A 27,228-nucleotide genomic window follows, 5' to 3' on the forward strand; every position below is an offset into this window, starting at 1 on the left:
GCTTAATGGTATACAAAAATAACTACACAGATGTGTTATAATTTATCTTTTCAGTCAGGCAACTCTGAAAATGTACAAAACATAATAGACCATTAGTCACACTCAACTTACTGTTTTGCAAAAAAATGAGGTATCAGTCTACAATGTAGTACTTTTTCACATTCATTCAGTAGAAGATGATTATCAGACAAGGGAGGTGAAGTAGAAAGTTTAACCAATAAGGGTGCATCCTTTAGGCAGCTTCAGAGACACTGTAGAGATGGGCATGAGATAAATGGCAGTCTGTAAGGGTGGTAGTGAAATGGGCTGAAGTACCTTTAAAGTCTTGCATTTGATGGAAAGCCACTGCAGTACTTTAATTGATGAAAGTAATACAGTTAAAGTACAAGACGTTCAGAACAGGTTTACTCAGGGCAGTGTTGGTGGCTGGAAGGTTGTTGAAGAGCGGGTTGCAGTAATCTGATGAGAGGTGGTGAGTGGTTAAGGAAGTGGCAGTAGAACTACAGAGAGCATACAGAAAGAAGTGTCCTGGGAGGCAGTTTAGCTTAAGGCATTTGGGAAAGAAAACTGTGCCAAGTATCGTACATTGATTCAATGTGTAGTCCTGTTTGGGGCCAATTCGATGCTATTCTAGGGACTGGAATTAAATGAAAACATGCATAGTCCATGCCACCTCCAAGTTTGTGACCCTCCCTTTTTTTTTTTTTTTTTTTTTTTTTTTTTTTAAATAAATAGAACTTTGGAGTAGGAGTATAGGGAAATTTAACTGTTGTTCAAAAATGTATCACCCATTTTTTCTCTTTTGGCAAAATTGCCTCACTCCTTTCTTTAGAGCTATTTTGCTCATCACTGAGCCTCTCAAATCATTTAACATCATTTTATAAACCAAAAATCCATTGAGATAATTGATTGAAAAAGATAAAATTGCTCTTTTTTACAAGCTCTTTTTGTTTGTTTTATTCTTTATAAAAATGCTTCCTGTTACAATTATTTAGCTATGTACTGAAGAACAAGTAGGATGTGATAGCTTCCACTCCTGTCCTCCTCCTCCTCCACTGTAACCTTGGGCCTTAGTGGAGCATTATTGTTTTGTTAGCTTGCCTCTACAATAATTTTCCTAAGCTTTCTGAAAAGCTTCAATGCTAAACAACAATGTAGAGCATTCTTTCTTGCAATAGACGCTAATTGTGTTCTTAGTTGGGATCTTGCTGTCATAGCCACAATAACTGTGTCAATTGTGTGGGGAGGCTGGGTCACAGTGGTTATTGTGCAGAGTGATGAATGCTGCTTGCTTGTGATGTGCTGCCGCCCGCATCTGTGGGTGAGAACACGCAGTTACTGTAATTTGCCGGGCAAGTGATCAAACTGGTATAAAATAACATCATCTGTTAAGCAAGATAGCAGTCACAAAGAACTATTGACCTTTTGAAATATAGAATTTTTAATGAGAAACTTTGAATAATAGAGATTGAACATGTGAGAACAGCTACCTAGTGTGTGTTGCGTTATTAACCCCTAGTTTGTAGTGTATTCCGGAGTCAAGTTGACCTACATAGAAGAGAAGGAACTGGGAGTGCATGTCTGTGTTCTGGCTCCGATTGGGAAGAGCTGCTTAACCACTGTAAGTTACAGGTTGGATAAGTGACATATATGGTGTCAATTGGGAACCAGGCTTCACAGTTTCACAAAATGTGTGGATTCTGAAAGTGTTGTCATTGCGAATGTAGTTTCCTTGCCTAGTTCTTCCATATACTTAAGGAAAAGATATTTTTAATGTAATTGTTAGAATATGTTGGTACATACTGATTCTGAAGTAAAAGGAAAATCTATCTATCTATCTATCTATATATATTTATATATATATTTAAGTAAACTTGATGGTGTTTTGCAAGGATCTGAAGAGTCCCAGTATGGAGCTGAGCTGATTATTTTCTTGACTGTCCACATCCCACAGTTTTTTTTTTTTCCCCCTCTCCATCCCACTGCCCATTTTAAAGCACTTTTCAGCTGTCTGATTGCTCATTAGCATTGCTCATTAAAAGTGGTCTGGGGGCATACATTTCAAAGCAGTCCTTTTAAGACTTGGTTTTTCAAGTTTTGTTAAATTTCCAGTGAATACAAACCAAGTTATTTCTTGACGTTTAGCCTTGTTTATATTTTTTATATCATTCCTTCTGCTTAGTACATGTCTAAATGATTACTTTTCAGAAAAGTGAATTTTGCCTAGCACATTGATTTGTATCTCCTGACAGGAGAGTAAACCATGTTTGGTGTGACTTAAGCTTTTATGATTTGGGATTTGTGTGAGTGTGTGTGTGACCCCAAGAACATGGAGATACAAGGGGTGGTAATTTTGGAGGGGAGAAGTACATTAATTAGACAAGTGAGGTAATGTAAGAATGAGATCATCTGCCCATGGCTGGTGTGATTCCTTTTTGTTCATTATTTTAATTTAAAACATAGTATTAAAGTAATAACATGTATATTCCTACCTTGAAAAGCTAGTTATATAAATAATATGTATGTTTAATGCAGATAATTTGCAAGATTTTTTAAAAGAAAAAATCCAAGCGATCGCCAATAGTCTCTGTACCGGCCACCTAAGATAGTCATTGTTAAGTTCTGGTATAGATACCCCTCTGTTACTTTGTACACCGTTTTTCCTTTAAACATTGTTTTGGTCTCAAGGCCATTCGGAAACACAATAGTCATTCTGAGTCCTCCCATAATCTGATAATGAATTTACATAAAATATTTTTTATCAACGTATTCTGATACTGAGTAGAAAAATATAGAATTACATATAGTTAATATTAACATTTCCCTTAATTCCTAAAGATTAGGAAGATTATACATTTGAGCTTTTCTTTTGACACTAATCCTTTTTTATATTGCAAAACACTAAATCCTTATATGGAAATAGAAAATTGAAAACATTTCTAACGTAGAAACTCAAAATAAATTTTCATTATTATACGGGCATGTTGGCTTTAATCAAAGTAAGATTGATTTACTTTTTTAAAATGGATGTATAAATAGGACCCTAATTCACAAATTGTTTATTTTGTATATATTTTGTATTTAGACAAGTGGAGGTCAGTTAAAATAGTCTTATGAAAAGTTGCTTTGTCTCTCTTTGTTTTTAAAATCTCTTCCCTTTCTCCTTCTGACAAGTCAACATCTGCTTGCATATAGCTAACTGCTGCTATTTTCTGCTTCTATGACAGCTAGCCGATGGCGGAGTCTCTTCTCTTCAGCTGCCTCACTGGCTTTTCCTTATAGTCCTGTTGCAAGACTCAGCCCTTATAGCAATGGCATTAATACTCCCAGCTTCTCTAAAACCTCAAATAAAGCAATACTAACACCTGAAAAAACAGGTAATATTTTAACTTCTTGACTAGCTGCTTGCTTTGTAATTCAGTTACTAAACACAGCTTAAATATTCATCTTTCATTGGAAAGCTTCAGAATAACCTTAGAATGGAGAGTTTGTGCTGCACATTTACTTTGGGTACAAAAGGCCTAGCACTAATTTGTACTCTAACACCATTGATCTACTGCTCTCAGTTGTATGTAGCAGACAGTCTTACCTCTTTAGCAAAAGTATATGCCTGCAGTTCTGTATTTCCGAATGCTTATGTGTTTTTAAAATTAAATGTCAAACACAATTTAGGTAGTTTTTATTATTCAAGATTGTAAGTCTTTATTTTTTAAAATTTTTTTCTGGTAGCTTTTAAATTTAGCTAAGGCTATGTAGAAGAAAATAGTCATAGTGGCTTTTTATGAATGAGGATCTCACCATTTTCTTATTTTTCTCAGCATTTGTGTGATTCCATTCCTGTAGCCTTCTTCTATTTGTTCTTTGGTTCTTTTATCTGAAACCATCGAGTTTTTTACTCTCATGGGTGGCTATAAGTCTCCTGTGACTACTCTCTGGTCTATATTATGTGGGTGTTGTATATGTTTCTGCATATGTACGTGTGCCTTTTAGGAGTGATATTCTTACCCATTTGTAGCACTGCTGTTTGTACTCATTAACAAATGGACCAGATTAAAATTTAATTTAAAATTATATAATCAGTTACTGTCAATGTCTTATTACTAAAGTACACATGAATATATATTCTTATACCATGCCTTTAGATATGGACATATCTAATAGGATGTAGATTTTAGCAGTAGTGAATTTTGCATTGTGATAAAAAATGTAATGTGAAATCTACCCTCTTAACAATTTAAGTATATAGTACATAGTGACTTTTTAAATTGTGAAAATTGAATTTGAAAACAATGAACAAGTGGTTTTGTATATACGAATTGTATACACATCATGTGCACATTGACCATTAAATGGTGACATGTTGGTGATTTTTGTAGCATGAAAACATGAGACAAATTGCTGACTGTTTGTATATGAATTGTAAGGCATATATGGATACCAATCCTGCAGATGAAAGAACACACATTTCCTTTGTGTTTCAGGTTACACTTCCAGGGGCTCCCCGCTCAGTCCCCAGTCATCTATCGACAGTGAGCTGAGTACTTCAGAATTGGAGGATGATTCTATCTCCATGGGATATAAATTACAGGACCTCACTGATGTTCAGATCATGGCTCGTCTGCAAGAAGAAAGTATGTGTTCTTTCTAAACTAGAAAAGTGAGGCTTCCACTTGGAATATACAGGCAAAGGGGCAGGTTCAGGCATTTCTCTCTAGGTAATGGGCAAACAATGTTAGGAACGGAGGACAGACTAGTGGTTGGTGGAGTTTTAGGGATAGGGCTTAGGGTCTCAAGAGGGTCTCAAAGCTGGATGTAGTTATAAAAGGGCAACACAGGATTTTTACAGTGTTGGTACTATTTATTGGTGGATCTTTGAACCTCTAGGTAATAAAATTGCATACAGCTTAATACTCTCTCTCTGATACACACACGCGCGCGCACACACACACACACACACCCCTACCTCTGCAAAAATCTGAATAAAATGAGTGGATTATATCACTGCCAATACCCTGGCTGTCATATTATTCTAAAATTTTGCAAAATGTTACCACTGGGAGAAACTGGGCAAAGGGCACAGTTTTGTTTTTTTTTAAGCACTTCATGTGAGTCTACAGTTATCTTAAAATTTCAGTTAAAATGCATTGACATACTTCTCAGGGTAAATAATTGTGAAAGAGTAGATAAGTAGAAATAGGACAGTTTGTCACTGGTTCTGCGATAAAGTTACAAAAAATAATCTGAGAGTGAACTAGTTGAAGGGCATTAATGGTATCAAAAGGCACAGAACTGGAGTGTTTGTTTTGGAGTTATCTTTTCAGCCAACATAAGTAGAAATAATCAAGTATTTAAGCATAATAATTTCCTGCTTTCAGAATTAGTCAAGGCTTCTATGAGAAACATGGTAATGCTTATGCAGGATTTAATAAGATACATTTTTAAGGGGAAAAGTGGTTATTTTATATCATTATTTAGTAAAAGCAAATTTAAATACTCTTTCTAAAAATATATATGGCTAAAATATTGTATGTCAGTTTCAGAAGTTAAGTAGTCAGGGTTAGACCACTTTAAAAAAAAATTGTAGTACTGGCAATGGGTTAAATAATGAGAAACTTGTAGTTTGACTATTTTTAGATGATTACCATATAGGATGACCTAAAACTATTAGAAGTTTTGAGGTGTCAGTGTGCTTTGAAAGAGGTAACATTAGTAACATAAAAGAACAATAGAGAGATGACCTTCTGGGAAAATATTTGTCCCTCGGCTTTTAAACTTTCCCTTTGACTTTAAAAGTCGGGGGTGGGGAGCAGAATGACTTCCTACTTGGGCAGAGATTTGAAGATTTTAATTGTTTTAACTCATAGCAAACTATTCATAATGAGATGAATACTTCTTCCTAAGTTCCCCTTCTAAAATATCTCTTGATTTGAAAAGGGATCATTTGGGGAAATTGATAGATATTAATGAATGAGCTGTGGCAGGTATATATAATCTTCACTGGAATTGGGGCAATCTTTTTGCAAAACAGAATTGTCCAATATTAGATATCTGTTTCATAGGTAAATGTGATTATCATCTTGGTAAACCTAACTTGTCAATTTAGTAAACTTGAGAACAAGATAATAAGTCTCTGTGAGTAATTTGTTTGGCACAATTTTTCATCTAATACTTGGTTAATTATAACTAAATGTTAGCTAGGTCAAAAGACATTAGAGTACTATTTGTTGTTTTATAGGTCTCAGGCAAGATTATGCTTCTACTTCAGCATCTGTATCAAGACATAGTTCCAGTGTGTCACTGAGTTCAGGAAAAAAAGGGACATGTAGTGATCAAGAATATGACCGATACAGTCTGGAGGATGAAGAGGAATTTGATCATTTGCCACCACCTCAGCCTCGTCTTCCAAGATGTTCCCCTTTCCAAAGAGGAATTCCCCATTCACAGACTTTCTCCAGCATTCGGGATTGTAGGAGGAGTCCCAGTTCCCAGTATTTTCCTTCAAATAATTACCAGCAGCAACAGTATTATTCACCTCAAGCCCAAACTCCAGATCAGCAACCAAATAGGACCAATGGAGGTAGGTTGTATGCTTTTTTGGTATTTGATATGCTTTGATTTTTTTATATATGGTCAAGAAATGGTTTTTGTGTTTTTGTTTTTGTTTTTGAGACAGAGTCTGGCTCTGTCCCCTAGGTGGGAGTGCAGTGACACGATCTCAGCTCACTGCAACCTCCACCTCCCAGATTCAAGCAATTCTCCTACCTCAGCCTCCCAAATAGCCGGGGTACAGGCACATGCCATTATGCCTGGCTAATTTTTTTTAATTTTTATTTTTAGTAGAGACAGGGTTTCACCATGTTGACCAGGCTGGTCTTGAACCGCTAACCTCTGGTAATCTGCCCGCCTTGGTCTCCCAAAGTGCTGGGATGACAGCCACCATGCCCAGCCAAAAAACAGTTTTAAGAGAAATATAGATAATTGGTCAATGTTTCTCAGATTTAAAATCATCCTCCAGACCTTCTCAGTTTGGTCTAAATTTGCATCTCTAGTTGACTGGCTTCTGATTATGTATCCCAGATTTATAAACTCACAGCTTCAAGAAAACCTCCATGACATAGCTGGCTCAGAATGAGTTATAAATGTGCAGTATCTCTGCATTGTTGCTGGTGCCTGTGGCACAGGCAGTGTGGTACAAGCTGAGAAGTTTGTGGTCAAGCCCATGGAGGCAAAGGCTGTGAGTTGTCATTCCTTACCTTGTGCACAACCTTCAGTCTGTTACTGTCTGTTCCTAGCACAGAGTGAGGTTGTAAGCATGAATGAGGATGCTTGCAGAGGATGCTGCTCTTCCACAGCCAGATCTAGGGAAGTTTGGGATGTGTCTTTCCCCTGATCTCCTGACATCTAGAATTAAGATCTGTGTAGCAGCAGGAACATGGAGGCTGCTGTCCATTAGCACGTGGCATGGTAATGGGAAATTGATCTGTCTTGTCAACGTGGTGGGTTGCTGTATGTGTCATTCTTTCATACTTTTTCCATCTCTTCATTTATCTTTCTTGCACACTCCCAGGAGTTAGACTCTGACTTCTAAGAACTATGGGGGAAGCAATCATGTAATATTCTGAGCCTGGTGTGTTTTCGTACTGATGATCACCTGGACCCTCACACACAAATTCTATATATTATGGAGAAACCAACCAATTAAAAATAATTTATAATTATACAATTACAATTCTTAATTATATAGCACTATTACTGAAAACTGGGCCCAGAAGTGATCAAATGGTCTTTAAAAATATTTATAGGCCAAATATAAATTTTGTATTAGCGATCAGCCATTACCCTGTATTTAGTTTTTACCCTTTCCTTTGTACCTGTATCATTCATACTGATGCTAATTAAGAGATCATTTGAAAATATTTAAAATTTTATGTTCATAATTTTTCTTACTACCTTGAGATTTCAAGTTTAGAGGAGTGGTGGCTAAAAAAATGTCATCGTGACTAACATTAAAGCTCATAGCATCAGAAAGACAATGTATTCTATGTGCTTAGTGGAAGTCATAGCATCTTATTAAAATTGAGAGGGCACCTAGAGTTATTTCTCTAAAGCTTTTTTTTTTCCTTAAGTGTTTTAGAACATCATAGTCAAGTTGCCAAGCAGATGCTAGCTGTGCATCTTGATTGATATTGTCAATAAGATCATTCTCCTCCACTTAGCTGTTTGTTGTACCTCAGAAAAGTGGTATTCACATCCATCAAACACTGTTTGAAAAACATTGGGTTTCTGTGAATCCTATGCTGGGATATTCTTCACAGGAAAGTGGAGACATACCACAGTTTAGGTCCCTTTGTGGTAGTTTTATTTTGCCTAAAATGTCTAGTTTTCACAATACAAGAAAAATGGAATACAAAGGCAATTTTCTGGATATGACTTCTGACTAGTTAGCTTAATGGTTGAGAGCAGAGGCTCTGAAGTCCAGCAGATCCTGAGTTTCTCAACTCTCTGAGGTTTGGTTTCCTTAACTAAAATGTGGAGAAGATAATATCTATCTCTTAGGAAACTTAGATATAATTTCACACCAAACCATCTGGTACACATTTTCTCCACCTAAATATATTATAAGGAGTAAATGAAAATAATGAATGTTACATTGCCTGGAGCCTGGAGTGAATGTGCTAAATAAAGGTTGTCTTCTCCCCTTTTGTTTTTAAACTTTTATTAGCATATGATTCAGATGTCCTAGCCTGCATTTGTTACTATAGAATATTGAGCAAAACTGTGAAATAAGAATAGTAACTAACTTTGAAACTAATCTATTAAATATTTTTCTAAATTATCAAAATAATATAGATAGGAGAAAATAATTGTTAAACTGTTGATTCATTTTAAAATAATTGAGAATAAACTAGAAATGTATATTAATATTTACTGCTTTCATAGTTCCTACACTGCTTAGATTTAAAGAGATGGCTCATAAAACTTCCTGGGATATTTCTGGGATTCATAGAATTAAAAGAAGTGTATCTGGAATAACTTGCTAAATTTCAAAATGACTAAACTTGTAGAATCTTTACCAACTTTCTTATAATTTCCACGGTATGGCAGGGGTTACTGGTGGCATGATGTAGTCCTTATTATCATGAGGACCTCCCCTGGAGCCTGTGTTGCCTTGATACCTAGATTTAGCTGTTTGGTAGATAATGAGCGTCTCCTTTAGCCATAAAGATTCCCGAGTCTTTGTTCATAGAGTGATGAGTCTTGCTGCCTCTTTAATGTGAGCAAACTCATTTGAATTCTTTACTTGTTCTGTTCTTCCAGTTTCCTGCAGCATCTCAGTCCTTGAAGATTAAACTGCTGATTTCTTGTTAAGATAGAAATAGAACATTACTTTTGGTTCCCTGAACTTTAAAGTATATGTGGTTATTAAAACATTCCACACTGTGGCTGGGCACGGTGGCTCACGCCTGTAATCTCAGCACTTTGGGAGGCCGAGGCGGGCGGATGAGGAGGTCAGGCGATTGAGATCATCCTGGCTAACATGGTGAAACCCCGTCTCTACTAAAAATACAAAAAATTAGCCAGGCGTGGTGGTGGGCGCCTGTGGTCCCAGCTACTCGGGAGGCTGAGGCAGGAGAATTGCGTGAACCCGGGAGGTAGAGGTTGCGGTAAGCCAAGATCGCACCACTGCACTCCAGCCTGGGCGACAGAGCCAGACTCCACCTCAAAAAAAAAAAAAAAAAAAAAAATTCACATTGTTTGACAGAAAATGTACCTCATTTCCAGATGGTCTGACACAAGTTGGAGATCACAGCTTTGTTCCAAGGGGAATACTGTCCTAAATATTTACGTTTGGGAAGACCTTATTTTTAAGAGCATATTTCAAGATTAAAGCTTTGTAAAACTGACTTGTTGCTTAAATATGAGTAAAGATTGGTTTTAAAGGCTAACACAGATTAGAGACATAACCAAGTGTAACGTATGGACCTCGATTGGATCGTGGTTTAGAGGAAAAACTTATGAAGGATATTCTTGGGATGTCTGAAAAATTTTGTATGCAGATTATCATATGATATTGTTAAATTGTTGACATGTGTTTACAATATTGTGATTCTATAGAATTACAATGTACATTAAAAGTGTCAAGATGTCTGAAGTTTTATCTCATTTAGCAAAGCAAACAAATGTATATGTGGAGATGAATTAAATATGGCAAAATGGAAACAACTAGTATAGCCAGGTGGAAAAACAGGTGTTTATGATACTATTTTTAAACATTTCTATATATATGAAAACTATTATAGTAAATAGTTGGAGAGAGATTTTAAAAAGAAATATAGAAACTCAATTAATTTTCTCAATAGCATATAATTATGTTCCTGTGCCTCCCTGCTGCTTAAATATATATATATAGGATATATATATAGTGAAAATAGTCTAGTACTGATAGAGGCTGACTTTTTTACACTAGATTTTATGATATTCAAAAGATCTAGATGTGGCCACTAAGAGTATGTAGAGATGAATCCTTCTAATTCCTCTCTTCTTACTACACACTGTCTGCCAAATCATACACATAATATTTGCTGATATATGACGTACCTGCTGTTTGAGGCTGGGAACTTTAATAGGAATTTGGGAATATGAGACATACGATTGTTAAAAATAGGCCTCAAGAAGATAATGAGGAAAAGTACCCAGGAATCTAACAGTCAGTGGCAATATTTGAGCATCCTTACTCTAGAACTACACACAGAAAGTAAAGAAATGTGTAAGAGGTAGATGGCTCAGCTGGGAAGTCCATAGAAAAGCTTCTCTATGCTGGGGATAATTGTGCCAAATCTTAAAGTATTAGTAAGAGCCACATGAGTAAAATATTCTTTTGTGCTTTTTACTGTAGCACTCTCTGCAATTTCTTATGCTTTCTTATTATACATATTATCTAAGTATACTTATTGTGCTTGTTTAATCTTCTGTCTTTTCCACTCCAAGGGGGCAAAAATTGCTGGCCATGGCAACATTTAATAGGTCTTAGTAATGTCAAAGGAGCAGTGTATGAAGGGGGAATGAGAAGAGCTGAGTTTGATTTTGACTTGAATGCCTTTTGGATTAGTATTCAAGTATATCATTATTTTCTGGTTTTGCTTGAAAGAAAATGACCACAAGATTGAATGCTCTGATATGTGCACTTTAGTGTTTGGGAGTATATATCAATAAAGATAAAAAGATCTTGTAAGTTGGAGGGGTGAAAAAAATTTTAGATATTACAGTGATTTATGATCTTCCATGGTTTACCCCTATCAAAATGTTAATCTTTATTATTTACTTTGGGAGAAAATTTAATTTTAAGTTTAATTAAATTTGTTTTACATTTTCTCTTTAGGATCAACAATGGGTGGGGAAGGATTGAGAAGCACTGGTATAGACTATAAACCTAGACCATCAATCTTGACTATAAACTCAATGAGACTCGGGACTGTATCTGCCTAATACACTGTGATATCCCCAACAGCTCACAGAGTGCCTGGTATTTAGTGTAAACACAGTAAATGTCTGTTCCCTTGTTCATTTGTTCCTTCTCCAAAGTGAGAATGGGTGTCCACATGGAGGGACCAGCCTGCTCACAGGTATGAGAGTTCTCCCCTGTGGTTGGGGAGCAGGCTGAGAGGTCAGGCCAGAGAAGTATAAAGAGCCTGTGCCTTGAAGGCCTCATCTAGGGTGTGCTCAGGAGCTTGACCTTTCAGTAGAAGGAGCAGGGGAGGAATTGGAATTGGAGGGATTTCAGCAAGTGAGTGACTAGATGTGTGCTGTGCTCTAGGAAGAGTGGAATCGGCTGTATGGGAGATGGATGGGAGAAACAAGACACAAGGGTACATGGAGACCAATTAAGAGAATTTTGTGAAAATGTAGGTGATAAATAGTGAGGTAAGAACTAGGTGGTAGTAGAAGATTCATTAAATGTTTATGAGGCAGAATTAACAGGACTTGGAAAGTATGGTGCAAAGAGAAGGTGAATCTTGAGAGACTCCCAGACTTTTGGATTAGGTGATGTGCTGGACAGGGCTACAGTTTGTGGATCTAAGTAATGCAGAAGGAGTAGTGTGAAGGGGAGAAAGAAATGAATTCAGTACTTGTCCTTGAATTAGTTATGGCTTAGTACTCGTATATATGCTTTTTTTTCCCCAGCTTAAATGACATGACATAGGTACTTTAGTTTTTTGGGGAATGTGTATTGATCAAGGAAAAAGTGTCTCATAGACTTGTGGTCTTGTGGCTGGCTTATTTCACATGTGTGATTTCACACATCTCAACGTTGAGATCTGTATGTGACTCTCTGCTGCCTCTTGGTGGCAGAAGATGAACTTAGCAAGGCAAAAAAAATTGAAGCTATTCTCTTGGTCTTTTTCTTTTCCAAACATTTGGTGGCATACTCATGAAAGTTAAAACTTTCCAGAGATTAATGTGGTCATGTTAATGTCATGAGTGGATATTTCAAGACATCTGAAGTTTTAATTTTATTAATTTGTTCCATTTTGATATGGTAGCAAAAGATTCAGTAAATGTTGGTTTTGATTCTTCTAGGTTTCTTTTTTTTTTTTTTTTTAAGAAGCATGTAACAATTTCTAGGGTTGTTTTGGTAAATTAAATGACTGTAATATTATTTTCTAACTTTTTAAATATAATTTTAGCCATTTATTGAATAGGAACAGATAGCTAACTGCTTAGCTAGTCCCTGTGTCTTTTTATAGAAGTCTTGTTCTTCTTTAACACATTGTATTAGTCAGGGTTCTCTAGAGGGACAGAACTAATAGAATAAATGTATATATGAAGGGGCATTTATTAAGGAGCATTGACTCACACAATCACAAGGTGAGGTCCCATGATAGGCTGTCTGCAATCTGAGGAGCAAGGAAGACAGTCGGAGTCCCAAATCCTCAAAAGTAGGGAAGCTGACAGTGCAGCTTTCAGTCTGTGGCCAAAGGCCTGTGAGCCCCAGGCAACCACTGATGTAAGCCTGAGAGTCCACAAGCTGAAGAACTTGGAGTGTGATGCTCAAGGACAGGAAGCCTCCAGCACTGGAGAAAAGTGATGTCTGCTCCTTCCACGTTCTTCTGCGCTTTTATCCTAGCTGTGCTAGCAGCTGATTAGATGGTGCCTACCCAGATGGAGGGTGGGTCTGCCCCAACCAGTCCATTGACTCAAATGTTAATCTGCTTTGGCAACACCCCTTACAGACACACCCAGGAACAATGCTTTACATCCTTCAATCCAATCAAGTTGGCGCTTAATATTAACCATCACACATGTTTATTTGGTGGAACCCTTCTGGTTGGGGAGTGTGTTTTCCTGTACAATAGGTTAGAAAGCTTGATCATCAGCATATAATACTTTTTATTTATTGTTGACCACAATATGACTTTTGTTATTTGCTTTTGAAAGCTAGTATTTTGGCTGCATAACATCTGTCATTTTTAACTTAGTAAATTCTTTTCCAGATAAACTCCGAAGAAGTATGCCTAACCTAGCCCGGATGCCAAGTACAACTGCCATTAGTAGCAATGTTAGTTCTCCAGTCACCGTGCGAAATAGTCAGAGTTTTGACTCAAGCTTGCATGGAGCTGGAAATGGAATTTCAAGAATACAGTCTTGTAGTGAGTATAATTATTTGATATAATTATATGTTGTATAATTGTATAATTATTTTTTATAATTTTTAATTGTAAGGAAAATAACTTACTGTTCCATTTCTTTATATTTACTTGCAAGAACACTAAACTTTTCTCCTTGCCCTGTAACTTATTTTTTTATTTCACCATTAGAGTTGAATAGTATTTTTACCAGTGCCTGTGGTATCAATTAATAGTAGTAAATTGTTAATTATATAATAATAGTAAATTATTTGTAGTCCTTTATATCCTAAGATAGTAGAAGTACTACATGGTGATTGATTTATCCACTCATCATACAAAAATTTTTTTCCTTGCAGATCCTCCCCTTTCTAGCTGTCTACCTGAATAAGCACACTTAATTCTGTCTAGCCATTCCTTTTGTCTTGGTTTTCACCTGTGCATACTTTTGTCCTTTTTCCCCCTAAATGAAGTTATATTTTAGTGTGTCTAAAGTAGTTTTTATCCACTCTATTTTAGCTTACCCCACATTCTGTTACTTACTTTCTATGTTTCACCCAGCAGTGAGCGACACAGTGAGCATTAGGCCTAGTGCTGTGTGTCTTCACTTTATGTGGGGATGTGCTGTTTTGGCATCCCCCCCGATTCCTACTCATGCTGTCTCTATGGGTTATTGCAGTTAAGTCTTACACTGACCTCTAGGAGGAAGGCACAAGGTCATATTACCAGCATTCATAAAAATGCCCAAACTTGGGAGGCTGAGTGTGTTCTGAGTGTACTGGCCAAGAGTCATCAAACAGATGTCTTAAGTCTAAATCTAAAATGATTTGTAGCTCTTCTCCCTCAAACTTAGTTTTGGGTGTCAAATTGTATCTCCCTAACATGCAGTGTGGTCTTTCATTTCTTTGTTTTAGTTCCTAACAACCAAGTGACATCATTTACTCTGTACAAGGAACAGTGCTAACTAGTTTATATTCATTATCTTATTTAGTTCTACCAACAACTCTATGAATTAGTTTCTACTGCCATTCTTATTTTGTGGAAGAGGGAACAGTTCTGACAGGTTAAGGAACAGTTTGTCCAAGGCCATGCAGGTGGAAGAGCAGAGAGGCAGACCTAGGTCTGGTTACTCCCAGAGCTTATGCTTTTAACTGTTAGGATATTCTAGCTCCACGTGTTGTTCTTCTCTGCTTAGCATTCTTCCTTTTCCTTCTTCGTTCAGTTTACTCCTATTTACTTTTATAATACAGTCCAAATACCATGCCCTTGGAAGTTTTCATTGCTTACTTGATCACCCTAACACACTTTTTCAAATACCCCCCAAACAATGCTAGAGTGGATTAGATTTTTGGTGCTTACCTCTGTTATTCAATGTACCATGTTTTACCATTAATGTATTTGTCTTCCTTACTAGATTGTAAGCTCCCTCTGGGCTTGGACCATCATTTATTTGATTTTCTGTTCCCAGTGCCTGACATGTTACCTGAACATAAGGAACTCAGTGAATGCTTGAATGAATGCCACAGGATTCTATGTTAAGGCTTGACCTGTTAAATATTTGAACCAATGACTTGTATAAGGACACGGAAACAACCTATGAAATTTGCTAATGGTGGAAACTGAGAGAACTAATAACTGATTTTATGTCAGGAGGTTACAACAATGGGCTAAATGTATCATGAAGAAACAGCTGATAGAAATATACAATTCTATATCTGAATTACAAAAATCAGTAGTGTACCAGCCTAGACCACATGATGAAACCCCGTCTCTACAAAAAATACAAAAATTAGCCAGGCGTGATGGCCAATGTCTGTAGTGCTAGCTACTTGGAAGGCCAAGCCAGGAGGATCACTTGAACTCAGGAGGTTGAGGCTACAGTGAGCTGAGATTGCACCACTGCACTCCAGCCTGGGCAATAGATAGAATGAGACCCTGTCTTGGAAAAAGAAAAAAAGAAAATCAATAGTGTAAGTGCAGGATGAGAGAAATACAGTTTTGAGAATAGCGAATATGGTAACAATTAGGAATTTTTGTTGACTCCAACTCAGTGTGTATTAATAGCAGATTTGAGTGCCAGAAAAGTGTATGTAACCCAAAATAGAATGTACACTGCAAAGAATGTTCAGTTTTGATTGAAGTGCCCCCAAAATGATGGGAAATGTCAAAAGGATACAGGAACCAAGTAGAAGGAATCTCCTAATGGCCAAATATGGGACAGTTTGAGCCACAGAGTAAATAATTATGGTAATGGATTATAACTGATGGAATAAAATAAATATGCATGGATTCATACTTAATTGGATAAATAGAAAGAGGGGAACATCTTCTTTGTAGTAGATTCTAATTCATACATGTAAAAGAAATGAGGAAATTATAAAAATCATCATTTCTAAGTCAAGCATAATACTGAGAGAAAGCCCCCAAGAAGAAGAATAATGTGTAGGAGAAAGAGGACTCCCATTACTTTTCTTTCAAATCTTAAGATTATGCTCTCATTTACTTTCATTTCTGAGCATTCTAAGCCACTGTTATTTATGCATTCTAAATTCTTATCATGACGATTACTAGTTCTGGGCCATTTTGCTTTCAGGAAAGAACAGAGGTAGGATAGAGAGTTGGAAAGGCTGCAAGTATAGAAGGAGGAACACAGTTGTAGTCAAAGACCCGGTTTTGGGTCTTTTCTTAATAATAAACTTTTTGGAAAGTTAAGCATTCTTTATCAGTCTCATTTTCTCATTTGTAAAATTAGGATTATGCCTATTAATTTTAACTAATTTCTCTTATGTGTGTTTTTTTTTTAAATCAAGGGTGGTGATATATGTTATATGTAGGAGAGATAGTAGGATTGTATTCCTGAATAAACTGTTCTGGAATTTCATTGACTCTGTAGATCAATTTTTGGAAGATCTTAACAATATTAAGTCTTTGCATCCATTAATGTGGAATAGTCCTTCATTGACTTAGGTCTTTAATATCAGTGAAGTTTTGTAGCTTTCTATATAGAGGTTTTGTGTTTCTATAGTTAAAGTAATTTCTAGGTATTGTGATTTTTATTAAGTAGTGTTTTTGTAAATATTTCCTCAGGTTTCTTTCAGTTTCTACTAGTTTGCTGGGATTTTGAATAGAATTGATTTTTGTGTTTTGATATTGAATCCAGCAACTTTGCTAAATTAATATCTCCTAATAGTTACCCAACATAGTGAGTGCATATGATCACCAAAACATGTTCAAGAAGGTTCACAAAACCCCAAATTAGAAATAACCTAGCTTTCTGTCATCAGGGGAATAATCACATTCATACAATGGAATACTGCTTAGTAACACAGCAACACAGGTGAATCTCACAGACAAAGTGTCTAGTGAAAGAAGCCAGATTAAAAGGTTAACATACTAGTAAGTCTGTTCCTAGGAATTTCCTCAAAATAGGAAAAAACAGTCATTGTGATAAAAGTGGGAATAACACTTACCTTTGGAGGAGTTTTGACTAGGAAGAGGCATGAGAGAGCCTTATAAGGTGCTGGTGATGCTTTTTATCTTGATAGGAGGAGTGGTTACATGAACATGTTCACTTTGAACATTCACTGAGCTTAGACTTAAGATATATGTATTTTATGTATATTATGCTTCAGAAGAAATTGAGCCAAATTCATGTATTGAAGGTTTTTTAAAAATTAACTTTTTTAAAGCAGTTTTCAGCTTATAGAAAAATTGAACAGGAAGTACAGAGAATTCCCATATAATCCCTCACCCTCTGTATCCTCTTAGTTTCCCCTATTATTAACATCTTGTGTTAGTGCAGTAGACTTGTTACAGTTGCTGAACGAGTATATTAAAAAATTGCATGGTTAAAAACTAGCAAATTAAGGCATTACAGAATTGGTTAGAAAGAATCTTAGAGATGATTTGTCAACCAAGAGAACTTTGCTGTGTCACGAAGCTAAATGGGAATACACCTAAGGGAGAATCTTATATAGACCTTATTTTTTATAAAGTTTTTTGACTACTATACACATATATCGGCATTTCTTTTTTTTTTTTTTCTTATTTCAATAGTTTTTGGGGTATAGCTGGTTTTTGGTTACATGGATGAGTTCTTTAGTGGTGATTTCTGAGATTTTGATGCACCTGTTACTGAAGCAGTGTACACTGTACCCAGTATGTAGTTTTTATCCCTCAGCACCCTCCCAAACTTCCCCACAAGTCCCCAGAGTCCATTATCTCCTTCTTAGGCCTTTGCATCCTCATAGCTAAGCTCCCACTGACACGTGAGAACATACGATATTTACTTTTCCATTCCTGAGTTATTTGATTTAGAATAATGGCCTCTAGCTCCATCCAAGTTGCTGGAAAATATTACTTTGTTTCTTTTTATGGGTGAGTAGTATTCCTTGATGTATATATACCACATTTTCTTTATCCACCCGTTGGTTGATGGGCACTTAGGTTGGTTCCATATCTAAGCCATTGCAAATGGTGCTGCTATAAACATGCGTGTGAATGTGTCTTTTTTTTCATATAATGACATCTTTTCCTTTGGGTAGATACCCAGGAGTGGGATTGCTGGATCAAATGGTAATTCTACTTTTAGTACTTTAAGGAATCTTCATACTGTTTTCCATAGTGGTTCTACTAATTTACACTCCCATCAGCAGTGTAAAAGTGTTCCCTTTTGCCATGTCCACACCAACATCTGTTGTGTTTGACTTTTTAATTATGGCCATCCCTTTTGCCATGTCCACACCAACATCTGTTGTTTTTGACTTTTTAATTAGGGTAAGGTGGTATCTCATTGTGGTTTTAATTTGCATTTCCCTAATGATTAGTGATGTTGAGCATTTTTTCATTTGTCTGTTGGCTGTGTATCTTTTTTTGAGAAATATCAATTCATGCCCTTTGCCCACTTTTTGATGGGGTTACTTTTTTTTTTTTTTTTTCTTGCTGATTTATTTGAGTTCCTTGTAGATTCTGGCTATTAGTCCTTTGTCAGATGCATAGTTTGCAGATATTTTTTTCTACTCTGTGAGTTGTCTGTTTACTCACTGATTATTTATTTTGGTGTGCAGAAGCTTTTTAGTTTAATTAGGTACCGTTTATTTATTTTTGTTTGAGTTGCCTTTGCTTTTGGGATTTTAGTCATGATTTCTTTGTCTAAGCCAATGTCCAAAAGAATTTTTCCAATATTATCTTCTAGAATTTTTATGGTTTCAGGTCTTAGATTTAAGTCTTTGATCCATTTTGAGTGGATTTTTGTGTAAGGTGAGAGATGAGGATTCAGTTTCATTCTTCTACATGTGACTTGCCAGTTTTCCCAGCACCGTTTACTGAATAGGGTGTCCTTTCCCCAATTTATGTTTTTGTATGCTTTGTCGAAGATCAGTTGGCTGTAAATATTAGGGTATATTTCTGGATTCTTTATTGTTTGGTCTATGTGCCTATTTTTATAGCAGTACCATGCTGTTTTGGTAACTGTAGCCTTGTAGTATAATTTGAAGTTGGTTAATGTGGTGCCTCCAGATCTTTTTGCTTAGTCTTGCTTTGGCTATATGGGCTGTTTTTTGGTTCCATATGAATTTTAGGATTGTTTTTTCTGGTTCCACGAAGAATGATGGTGGTATTTTGATAGAATTGCATTGAATCTGTAGATTGCTTTGGGCAGTATGGTCATTTTACAATATTGATTCTTCCAATTCATGAGCATGGGATGTGTTTTTGTTTGTGTCATTTGTGATTTCTTTCAACAGTGTTTTGTAGTTTTCCCTGTAGAGATTTTTCACCTCCTTGGTTAAGGATATTTCTAAGTATTTTATTTTGTATTTTACAGATGTTATAAAAGGGATTGAGTTCCTGATTTAATTTTCAGCTTGGTGGTTGTTGGTATATAGCCGTGCTACTGATGTGTGTACATTGATTTTGTATCCTGAGACTTTACCGAATCCATTCATCAGATCTAGGAGCTTTCTGGATGAGTCTTCAGGGTTTTCTAGATATACAATCATATCATTGGCAAACAGTGACAGTTTGACTTCCTCTTTTCCAATTTCGATGCCCTTTATTTCCTTCTCTCCTGTAAGTACTCTGGCTAGGACTTCCTGTGTTATGTTGACTAGAAATGGCGAAAGTGGACGTCCTTGTGAAGGATGTTTTGTTCCAGTTCTCAGGGGGAATGCTTTCAACTTTTCCCCATTCAATATGATGTTGACTATGGGTTTGTCATATATCGCTTTTATTACTTTGAAGTAAGTCCCTTCTATGCCTATTTTGTTTTTATCATAAAGGGATGCTGGATTTTATCAGATGCTTTTTTTGTATCTATTGAGATGATCATATAGTTTTTGTTTTTAATTCTGTTTATGTGATGTATCACATTTACTGATTTGCCTATGTTAAACCATTTCTGTATCCCTGGGATGAAACCTGCTTAATCATGATGTGTTATCTTTTTGATAACACACGTATCAGTATTTCTGTGTATAGATTTTGCCTTGTATACTTGCGCAAATTTTTTTAAGGAAAAACTAAATTTAAGGAAATATTTTCAAGAGATGGTAAATGAAACCATAGATACTTTTTTGGGGTTTTTTCCCCCTTATATTTATTTCAAAAAAGTATTTATCATATATTTTATGATTAAGTAAATTCAACTGTTTTAGAAAACAGGGTATGTCCATGTTTAACCATGTTGCAAGTACTAGGCAGCAAAGGCTTGGGTAGTTAGTAGGCAGAATCTGTGCATAAGTTTCTGTTAAATTTGATTGTTTTTCTTGGAGAAAGGGATTAAAAAATTTAAAAACTTCTGCCTACCAGTTTGTTACCTTTTAATGTGAAATGATACACAAAGTTGGGTCAGTATATAGATGAAATTTTTAAGGGTTCTTACCCAGAGAGTTCCCGGTTCCCTTCATTTTATAAGTTTTGCTACTATTATATATGTAATAATGCCCAGCAACTCAAAGAGAGATAAATGACGTATGAATATTATTTAAGGAATATATCTGTAATAAACTGTTTGTACCTACAGATACCACCTCTGTCTTCTTTTCTATAATAACAACTATTAAAATATCTCCTCATTTTGTTTTCATGGAACCACCACCAAAGCAAGCATCAAGAAATCCTAATTTCTAGCAAGCAAGCAGGGAAGACTTTGTCTTGTAAGAACTCAGAGATCATCACATTTGTAAAGGAAAGGAGGCTGTGCTTAGAACTGGCTTCTGCATATAGCCAGGCACTTCAAAATGTGGCTCATGGACAGACCAGGAGATCCGTATCAAGGATTAGAATTTTCCATGACTCAGTGCCATCTGGAGCCTATATTCCATTTATCTCCTTCTGTGTATATTGTACTCTCAGGCATAATTGGCTCTTCTGAAAATAGCACACATTTCCTAAGTTGGATAGTGGTAGAAGCTCGCTCACATGAATATCATTTTCTCTTCTAGTTCCATCACCAGGACAGCTTCAACACAGAGTCCACAGCGTGGGGCATTTCCCAGTGTCTATCCGACAACCTCTTAAAGCCACAGCCTATGTGAGTCCAACCGTTCAAGGCAGCAGTAACATGCCTTTATCAAACGGCTTACAGCTGTATTCCAACACAGGAATCCCCACACCGAACAAAGCTGCAGCTTCTGGGATAATGGGTCGCAGTGCACTCCCAAGACCTTCGTTGGCAATAAATGGGAGTAACCTGCCTCGAAGCAAAATTGCACAACCTGTTAGAAGGTAAGAATCTTTATTTGCATAATTTCATTTGCAGTTTGGAACTAGAAACTGCTCCAGACACACGCTGACCTTTCCTTTGGCTCACTTTAACCTTAGTAAGTCACTACCCTTTGTGGCCTGACTTGTGCTCTCCTCCCTTTGAAAAGTGATGGATATCCCTGTGTGGGTCAGGTCCCCTTCTCTCTGATATCATTTTCTTCCCCTACTCCTCATCACTATCACTCCTAACACTTTTGCTTTTACCAGATAAGCTCTGTCTCCAGAGCTTTTGTAGCTTTCTTCTCCCAAGTTACTTGCACGGCTTGCTCTGTGCCTCCTTCAGGTCTTTGCTCAGACGGCAGCTCTATCCAAAAATTGTAGGGCAGGGGGAGTTGACTCTTTGGTTCATTGCTGTGTGTCCCCAATGCCAAGAACTATGCCCAGTATGGGTAGGATCTCAAATATTTGTTGAATCAGTCATTTTTAATCAAAATATGGAAAAATGTGTCAGGCATATGTGCACATGCACACCCTCCTCCCACACATTTATGGTTTGAAAAGCATCTTAATGACATTCACCTGGGGCTTTATCAGCTTATGTTGGTGAGTTCAGTATGGTTCAGGTAGAAATTTTTTTTTCCCCTTCAAAGTTTCAGAGATTTTTTTTCTACTTCAAAGGACATTTTAGTCCAGCTCTTGGTCACGATGTACCCTTCTTGAACTGAATATTATGGAGTGTCTTATATTAAAAATCCATAAAAGTGGTTTGAGGAAAGACTGAGGAAATAAAGACAGTAAATACAGACAGCTCTTTCAAGAAATTAGGATATGAAGGAGGAGAAGGAGGAAACATAGTAAAAATTTGAAAGAGGTGGAACAAGCAATTTTTTCTGTCTTTATGCATTTATGGATATATAAATAGTTCTGTTTTTTGTTTAGAAGTAATGGATGCTCAGATCAACAACAAATTTTGAAAAACAGAAACTGTTGAAAAATAGAAAAGTAAAGACTGACCCATAATCCTACTACCAGATAGAAACAATTTTGGTACATGTTTATTTATTCAGTAATTTTTGGCTTATTCTGCTTTGTAAATGCCGAGCTGCGTCATCATGCTGATGGCTGACTAGAATCACATTATTTGATATATATGGTTATTATAGACCATACATTTATCCTTGAATTTGTGTCTCCAAACTAAACACTTGGAAAGGTCACTGCTAGACAATATAAGATGGTCTGTTTCCCCAAACTTAAGCAAATACTAGGTATTATTCCTTTTAATTTTTTTTAATTTAAATTTTTTATTTTATGTATTTTTTTAGAGACAGGGTCTTGCTCTTTTGCCCAGGCTGGAGTGCAGTGGTGTGGTCATAGCTTGTTGTAACCTCAAACTCCTGGGCTCAAGTGATCCTCCTGCCTTGCTAGGACTATAGTGCATGCCACCACTCCCAGATAATTTGAAAAAAAAAATTGTAGAGATAAAGGTCTTGCTGTGTTGCCCAAGCTGGTCTTGAATGCCTGGCCTCAAGTGTTCCTGTTGCCTTGGCCTCCCAAAGTGTTGGGATTATAGGTGTGAGCCACTGCACTCAGCCGAAGGTTCTTTTTAAATGTTTTGCCAACATGATAGGCAAATCTTTAATTACTAATACGGTTTTGAAAGTTTATTCGTATTCATTTGCTGTTTGTATTCAACAGAGTAACCATTTATGTTTTTAGGCCATTTTTCTAGCCAGGAGTCTGTATTTTCTTATTTTAAAATATGTTTTACACATTAAGGGTATTGGCCCCTTTATTTATGTTGGAAATTTACTTGTGCAAATACAACACGCATGACACTCTGCCATGAACTGGGGCTTTGGGAGATAAGCATGCAGTGAAGACGCGTAAGTGTGAACCACAAGGTACACTTGAGATACTGCCAATGGCTTCTCATTACTGCAGTGGAGGAGCATAGATGGGAGAGTAGGTCAAAGTAAGTAATGTGACTCACAGGATTATTAACAATCTCTCTGTGTTTTTCTTGTCTCTTTTTAGTTTTCTTCAGCCTCCAAAGCCTCTGTCTTCACTCAGCACTCTGAGGGATGGAAATTGGAGAGATGGTTGCTACTGATGCAGTTTTATGTACCCTTGAGAAATGGGAAAGAAGTAAAAATGAGGGTTGTGTTACCTAGCTGGCTGGGTAGCAGTGGATGTTGGGATATTCTTTCCCTTTTGTGTTTTAATATATTTACTGCATTGTTTCTCAATGGACCAGTCACCAGAGACTAATTATTGCACTTAAATATTTGCCTGAGATACTGCAACAGTCTCAAACCCATGGTTGCAGTACTGTGACACTTAGATCTAGGAAGTTTTTGTAGAACTGCTCTGTACCTGAATACTTTTTGAGAGAATTGAGATGTATCAATAATGCTTTGCCATAGAAGTTTTTTAAAGTAACTTGTTCAATTTACTTACGTGTTCTAAACATCTTTCCATTACATGTTCTGTATTTTAATACATTGCATATTGACAACTAGGTTCTATAATGTATGCTTTGAAATTTACTTTTTTATAGTTTACAGGAATTTTATTTTTTGTGCCTATTTCTTTTTACACCTATGTGAACCACTATGGAACAACTTAAATTTTGTGCCATAAAAATATTTTTGTGGTAAGGTACTATTTTTTTAGCTCTAGGGATATATCAGCAAAAACACATCATGCAATTTGAGAGACATAATTTTGTGTTGAATGAGCACAACATAATTTGAAGCATTGCAAGGAGATAGCCAGACAGCAGAATTAAATGGTCCTGTCTTTTTCATTGTTAATTTATTGTCATACATGGGTTTCATATTTATAACGGCATCATGAGCTCATTGCACTTAATACCTGCAATGTTTGCTACTGTACCACAATTGATTTTCAATACTTTATTACAAAGGATGAAACTGTAATGTTTTATTAACAATGCTTCTGGAAATGAATGCATTTTAAAGCAAATAAATCTTTTTGATAGACCTTTTACAAAATCCATTTGCACTAATGAATGCTTTCTTATGGCATATAACTTAATATTTGTTACTGTGTACACTGCTGTTTTGGAATGTTCAGAAATAAAGACTCTATTTCAGCAATACCAGATCATGCATGAATGTGCAGCATAAACAGTATAACTACACATGTGTTTCACTACAATTGTGAAAATGGTTATTGTTACCCTGTTCTCGTGCAGGGCATTTATATCTTAAGCAGGTAGACTTAGAATATTCACATTCATACAATTATTTTTCTTTTCCCAAATATTCCTGATAAGAAATGTGTGATTTTCTTACATCAGTTAGGTAGATTTACAGTGAGGTTTAGGTTCATTTAAAGAGGCCACTAAAACTCACGCAGCCTGTCGCTGAGAAACACATTTACAGATGAACATTGTCAGTGGAGATTTTATTTTATTTTGTAGGAGTTGAATTTGAAATACTTTCTCAGTGTCAGTAAAATAGCAAAGTGCTAGCCTTATTCTACATTATATTTGATAAATGTTGGAAAACTTTACTTGAAGGTACTGTGGGAAGTTTACGCAAAGTTTTTATGTTAGGTTTTAAAATGGAGTTCTACCTATAGTCATTAGAGGTTTTTAGTTTTTTTAAAGTATACCTTTGTATGTAATTCTGTCTAGAACTAAAAGGAATGTTTGTTTAAATAACTTGCACTTTAAGTGGAATGTGACCTAGAGGAGTTGAGATATGAAAAGGGAAGTAATATTTATTAAGCATCCCTTCAGTCAAAAGAACTGTGCAAGATGTTTTATATACATTTATCTAGGTCTAACTTTCACCTACTATTATCACCATTTTAAAGATGAAGACACAAGTCCCACAGAGGTGACTATTTGTCAGTTTTTTGCATCACTATAAAGGAATACCTGAGGTTGGGTAATTTATAAAGAAAAGAGGTTTAATTGGCTCATGGTTCTGCAGGGTGTACAGGAAGCATGGTGCCAGCATCTGCTTGGCTTCTGGTGAGGCCTCAGAAAGCTCATAGTCATGGCAGAAGGCAAAGGGGGAGCTGGTGCATCACATGGCGAGAGTGACAGCAAGGGGTGGGGTGGGGTTTCCACACTTTTTAAAAAACAACCAGATTTGTGCGAACTCAGAGTGAGAGCTCACTTATCACCCAGGAGATGGCACTAAGCCATTTATGAGGGATCTGGCCCCGTGATCCAATCACCCTCCACCAGGCCCCACCTCCAACATTGGGGGTCACATTTCAACATGAGATTTGGAGGGGACAGATATCCAAACCATATCATTGTGCCCCGGCCCCCAAGTCTCATGCCCTCCTTGGATTGCAAAATGTAATCTTCTCTTCCCAACAGTTGCCCAAAATTTTAATTCATTCCAACAACAAGTCCAAAGTCCTGAGTCTCATCTGAGACTCATCTTCTTCCACCTATGAACCTGTATTATCAAAACAAGTTATTTACTTCCAAGATACAATGATGGTACAGGCATTGGGCAAACATTTCCATTCCAAAAGGGAGAAATTGGCCAAAAGAAAGGGGCAACAGGCCACACATAAGTCTGAAACCCAGCATGGTAGTCATTAAATCTTAAAGCTCCAAAATAATTTCCTTTGACCCCATGTCCTCCATTCAGGACACACTGGTGCAAGGGGTGGGCTCCCAAGGCTTTGGGCAGCTCTGCCTCTGTGGTTTTGCTGGGTGCAGCTCATGTGGCTGCCCTCACAGGCTGGAGTTGAGTGCATGCAGTTTTTGCAGGCTCAGGATGTAAACTGCCAGTGGCTTTACCATTCTGGGGTCTGAAGGGCAGCAACCCCCTTCCCACAGCTGCACTAGGCCGTCCCCAGCGGCAGCTCTGCAGGGGGCCTCCAACTCCACATTTCCCCTTAGCACTACCCTGGTAGAGGCTGCTGTGAGGGCTCTGCCTCTGTGGCAGGCTTCTGCCTGGACACCCAGGCTTTCTGATACATCCGCTGAAACTAGATGAAAGCTGCCAGGCCTCCTTCACTCTTGCATTCTGTGTATTTTCAGACTTAACACCATGTAGGAGCCACCAAGGCTTATGAATTGCCCTCTAAAGAGGCAGCCCAAGATGTGTTTGTGGCCCTTTGAGCTGAGGCAGGGGCCAGATTAGCTGGGATATAGGGAACAATACCCTGAGGCTGTACCGTGCAGTGGGCCTGGCCTCTTAAACCATTCTTCCGCCATAGGGCTCCTGAGCCTGTGATGCAATGGACTGCCTCAGAGATTTCTGAAATGCCTTTGAGGCCTTTTCCCCATTCTCTTGGATATTCGCATTTGGCTCTTTTTCTGTCATGCTAATCTCTCACGTGGTTGCTCCACAGGCCACTTGGATTCCTTCTCTACCACAGGGCCAGGGCCAGGTTGTGACTTTTCCAGTTTTTTTTGTTTTTTTGTTTTTTTGTTTTCTAGACAGATCTTGCTCTGTTGCCCAGGCTAGAGTGCAGTGCCATGATCTCAGCTCACTGTAACCTCCACCTCCTGGGTTCAAGTTATTCTCCTGCCTTAGCCTCCAGAGTAGAGTAGCTGGGACTACAGACATGCACCACCACACCGGCTAATTTTTGTATTTTAAGTAGAGACTGGGTTTTGCCATGTTGGCCAGGCTATTCTCGAACTCCTGACCTCAGGTTGATCTGCCTACCTCAGCCTCCCAAAGTGCTGGGATTACAAGGTGTGAGCCACTGCACCCGGCTGACTTTTCCAAATTTTATGATCTGCTTCCCTTTTATATATTCTGACCTTTAAGTCATCTCTTTGCTTCTGTGTCTGATTATAGGCTGTTAGAAGCAGCCATAGCACTTCTTGAATGCTTTGCTGCTTAGAAACTTCCGCCAGATACCCTAAGTCGTCTTAAGTTCAACCTTCCAC

General features: G+C 37.1%; 2 protein-coding genes across 6 annotated transcripts in view; one reads left to right on the forward strand and one right to left on the reverse strand.

The window, feature by feature from the left end:
• Positions 1-24,451, forward strand: part of SLAIN1 (SLAIN motif family member 1) — a 66,076-nt gene extending 41,625 nt beyond the window's left edge. For 2 of the 5 annotated variants that reach the window (XM_050766456.1, XM_050766459.1), the window contains exons 3-8: positions 3,228-3,377; positions 4,482-4,631; positions 6,236-6,577; positions 13,494-13,649; positions 21,068-21,350; positions 23,367-24,451. In XM_050766456.1, the coding sequence (XP_050622413.1) occupies positions 3,228-3,377; positions 4,482-4,631; positions 6,236-6,577; positions 13,494-13,649; positions 21,068-21,350; positions 23,367-23,442 (1,157 nt within the window). In that variant the 3' untranslated portion in view covers positions 23,443-24,451. Of the gene's footprint in view, positions 1-1,382; positions 1,622-3,227; positions 3,378-4,481; positions 4,632-6,235; positions 6,578-13,493; positions 13,650-21,067; positions 21,351-23,366 lie in introns of those variants that run through there. The other 3 variants (XM_050766457.1, XM_050766460.1, XM_050766458.1) reach the window with 2 other exon arrangements.
• MYCBP2 (MYC binding protein 2) overlaps positions 1-27,228 on the reverse strand; it is a 1,055,480-nt gene that overhangs the window by 694,921 nt on the left and 333,331 nt on the right. The gene's annotated exons all lie outside the window — the stretch shown is intronic.

The sequence above is a fragment of the Macaca thibetana genome, chromosome 17, assembly GCF_024542745.1.
Source record: "Macaca thibetana thibetana isolate TM-01 chromosome 17, ASM2454274v1, whole genome shotgun sequence".
Classification (NCBI taxonomy): Eukaryota; Metazoa; Chordata; class Mammalia; order Primates; family Cercopithecidae; genus Macaca; species Macaca thibetana.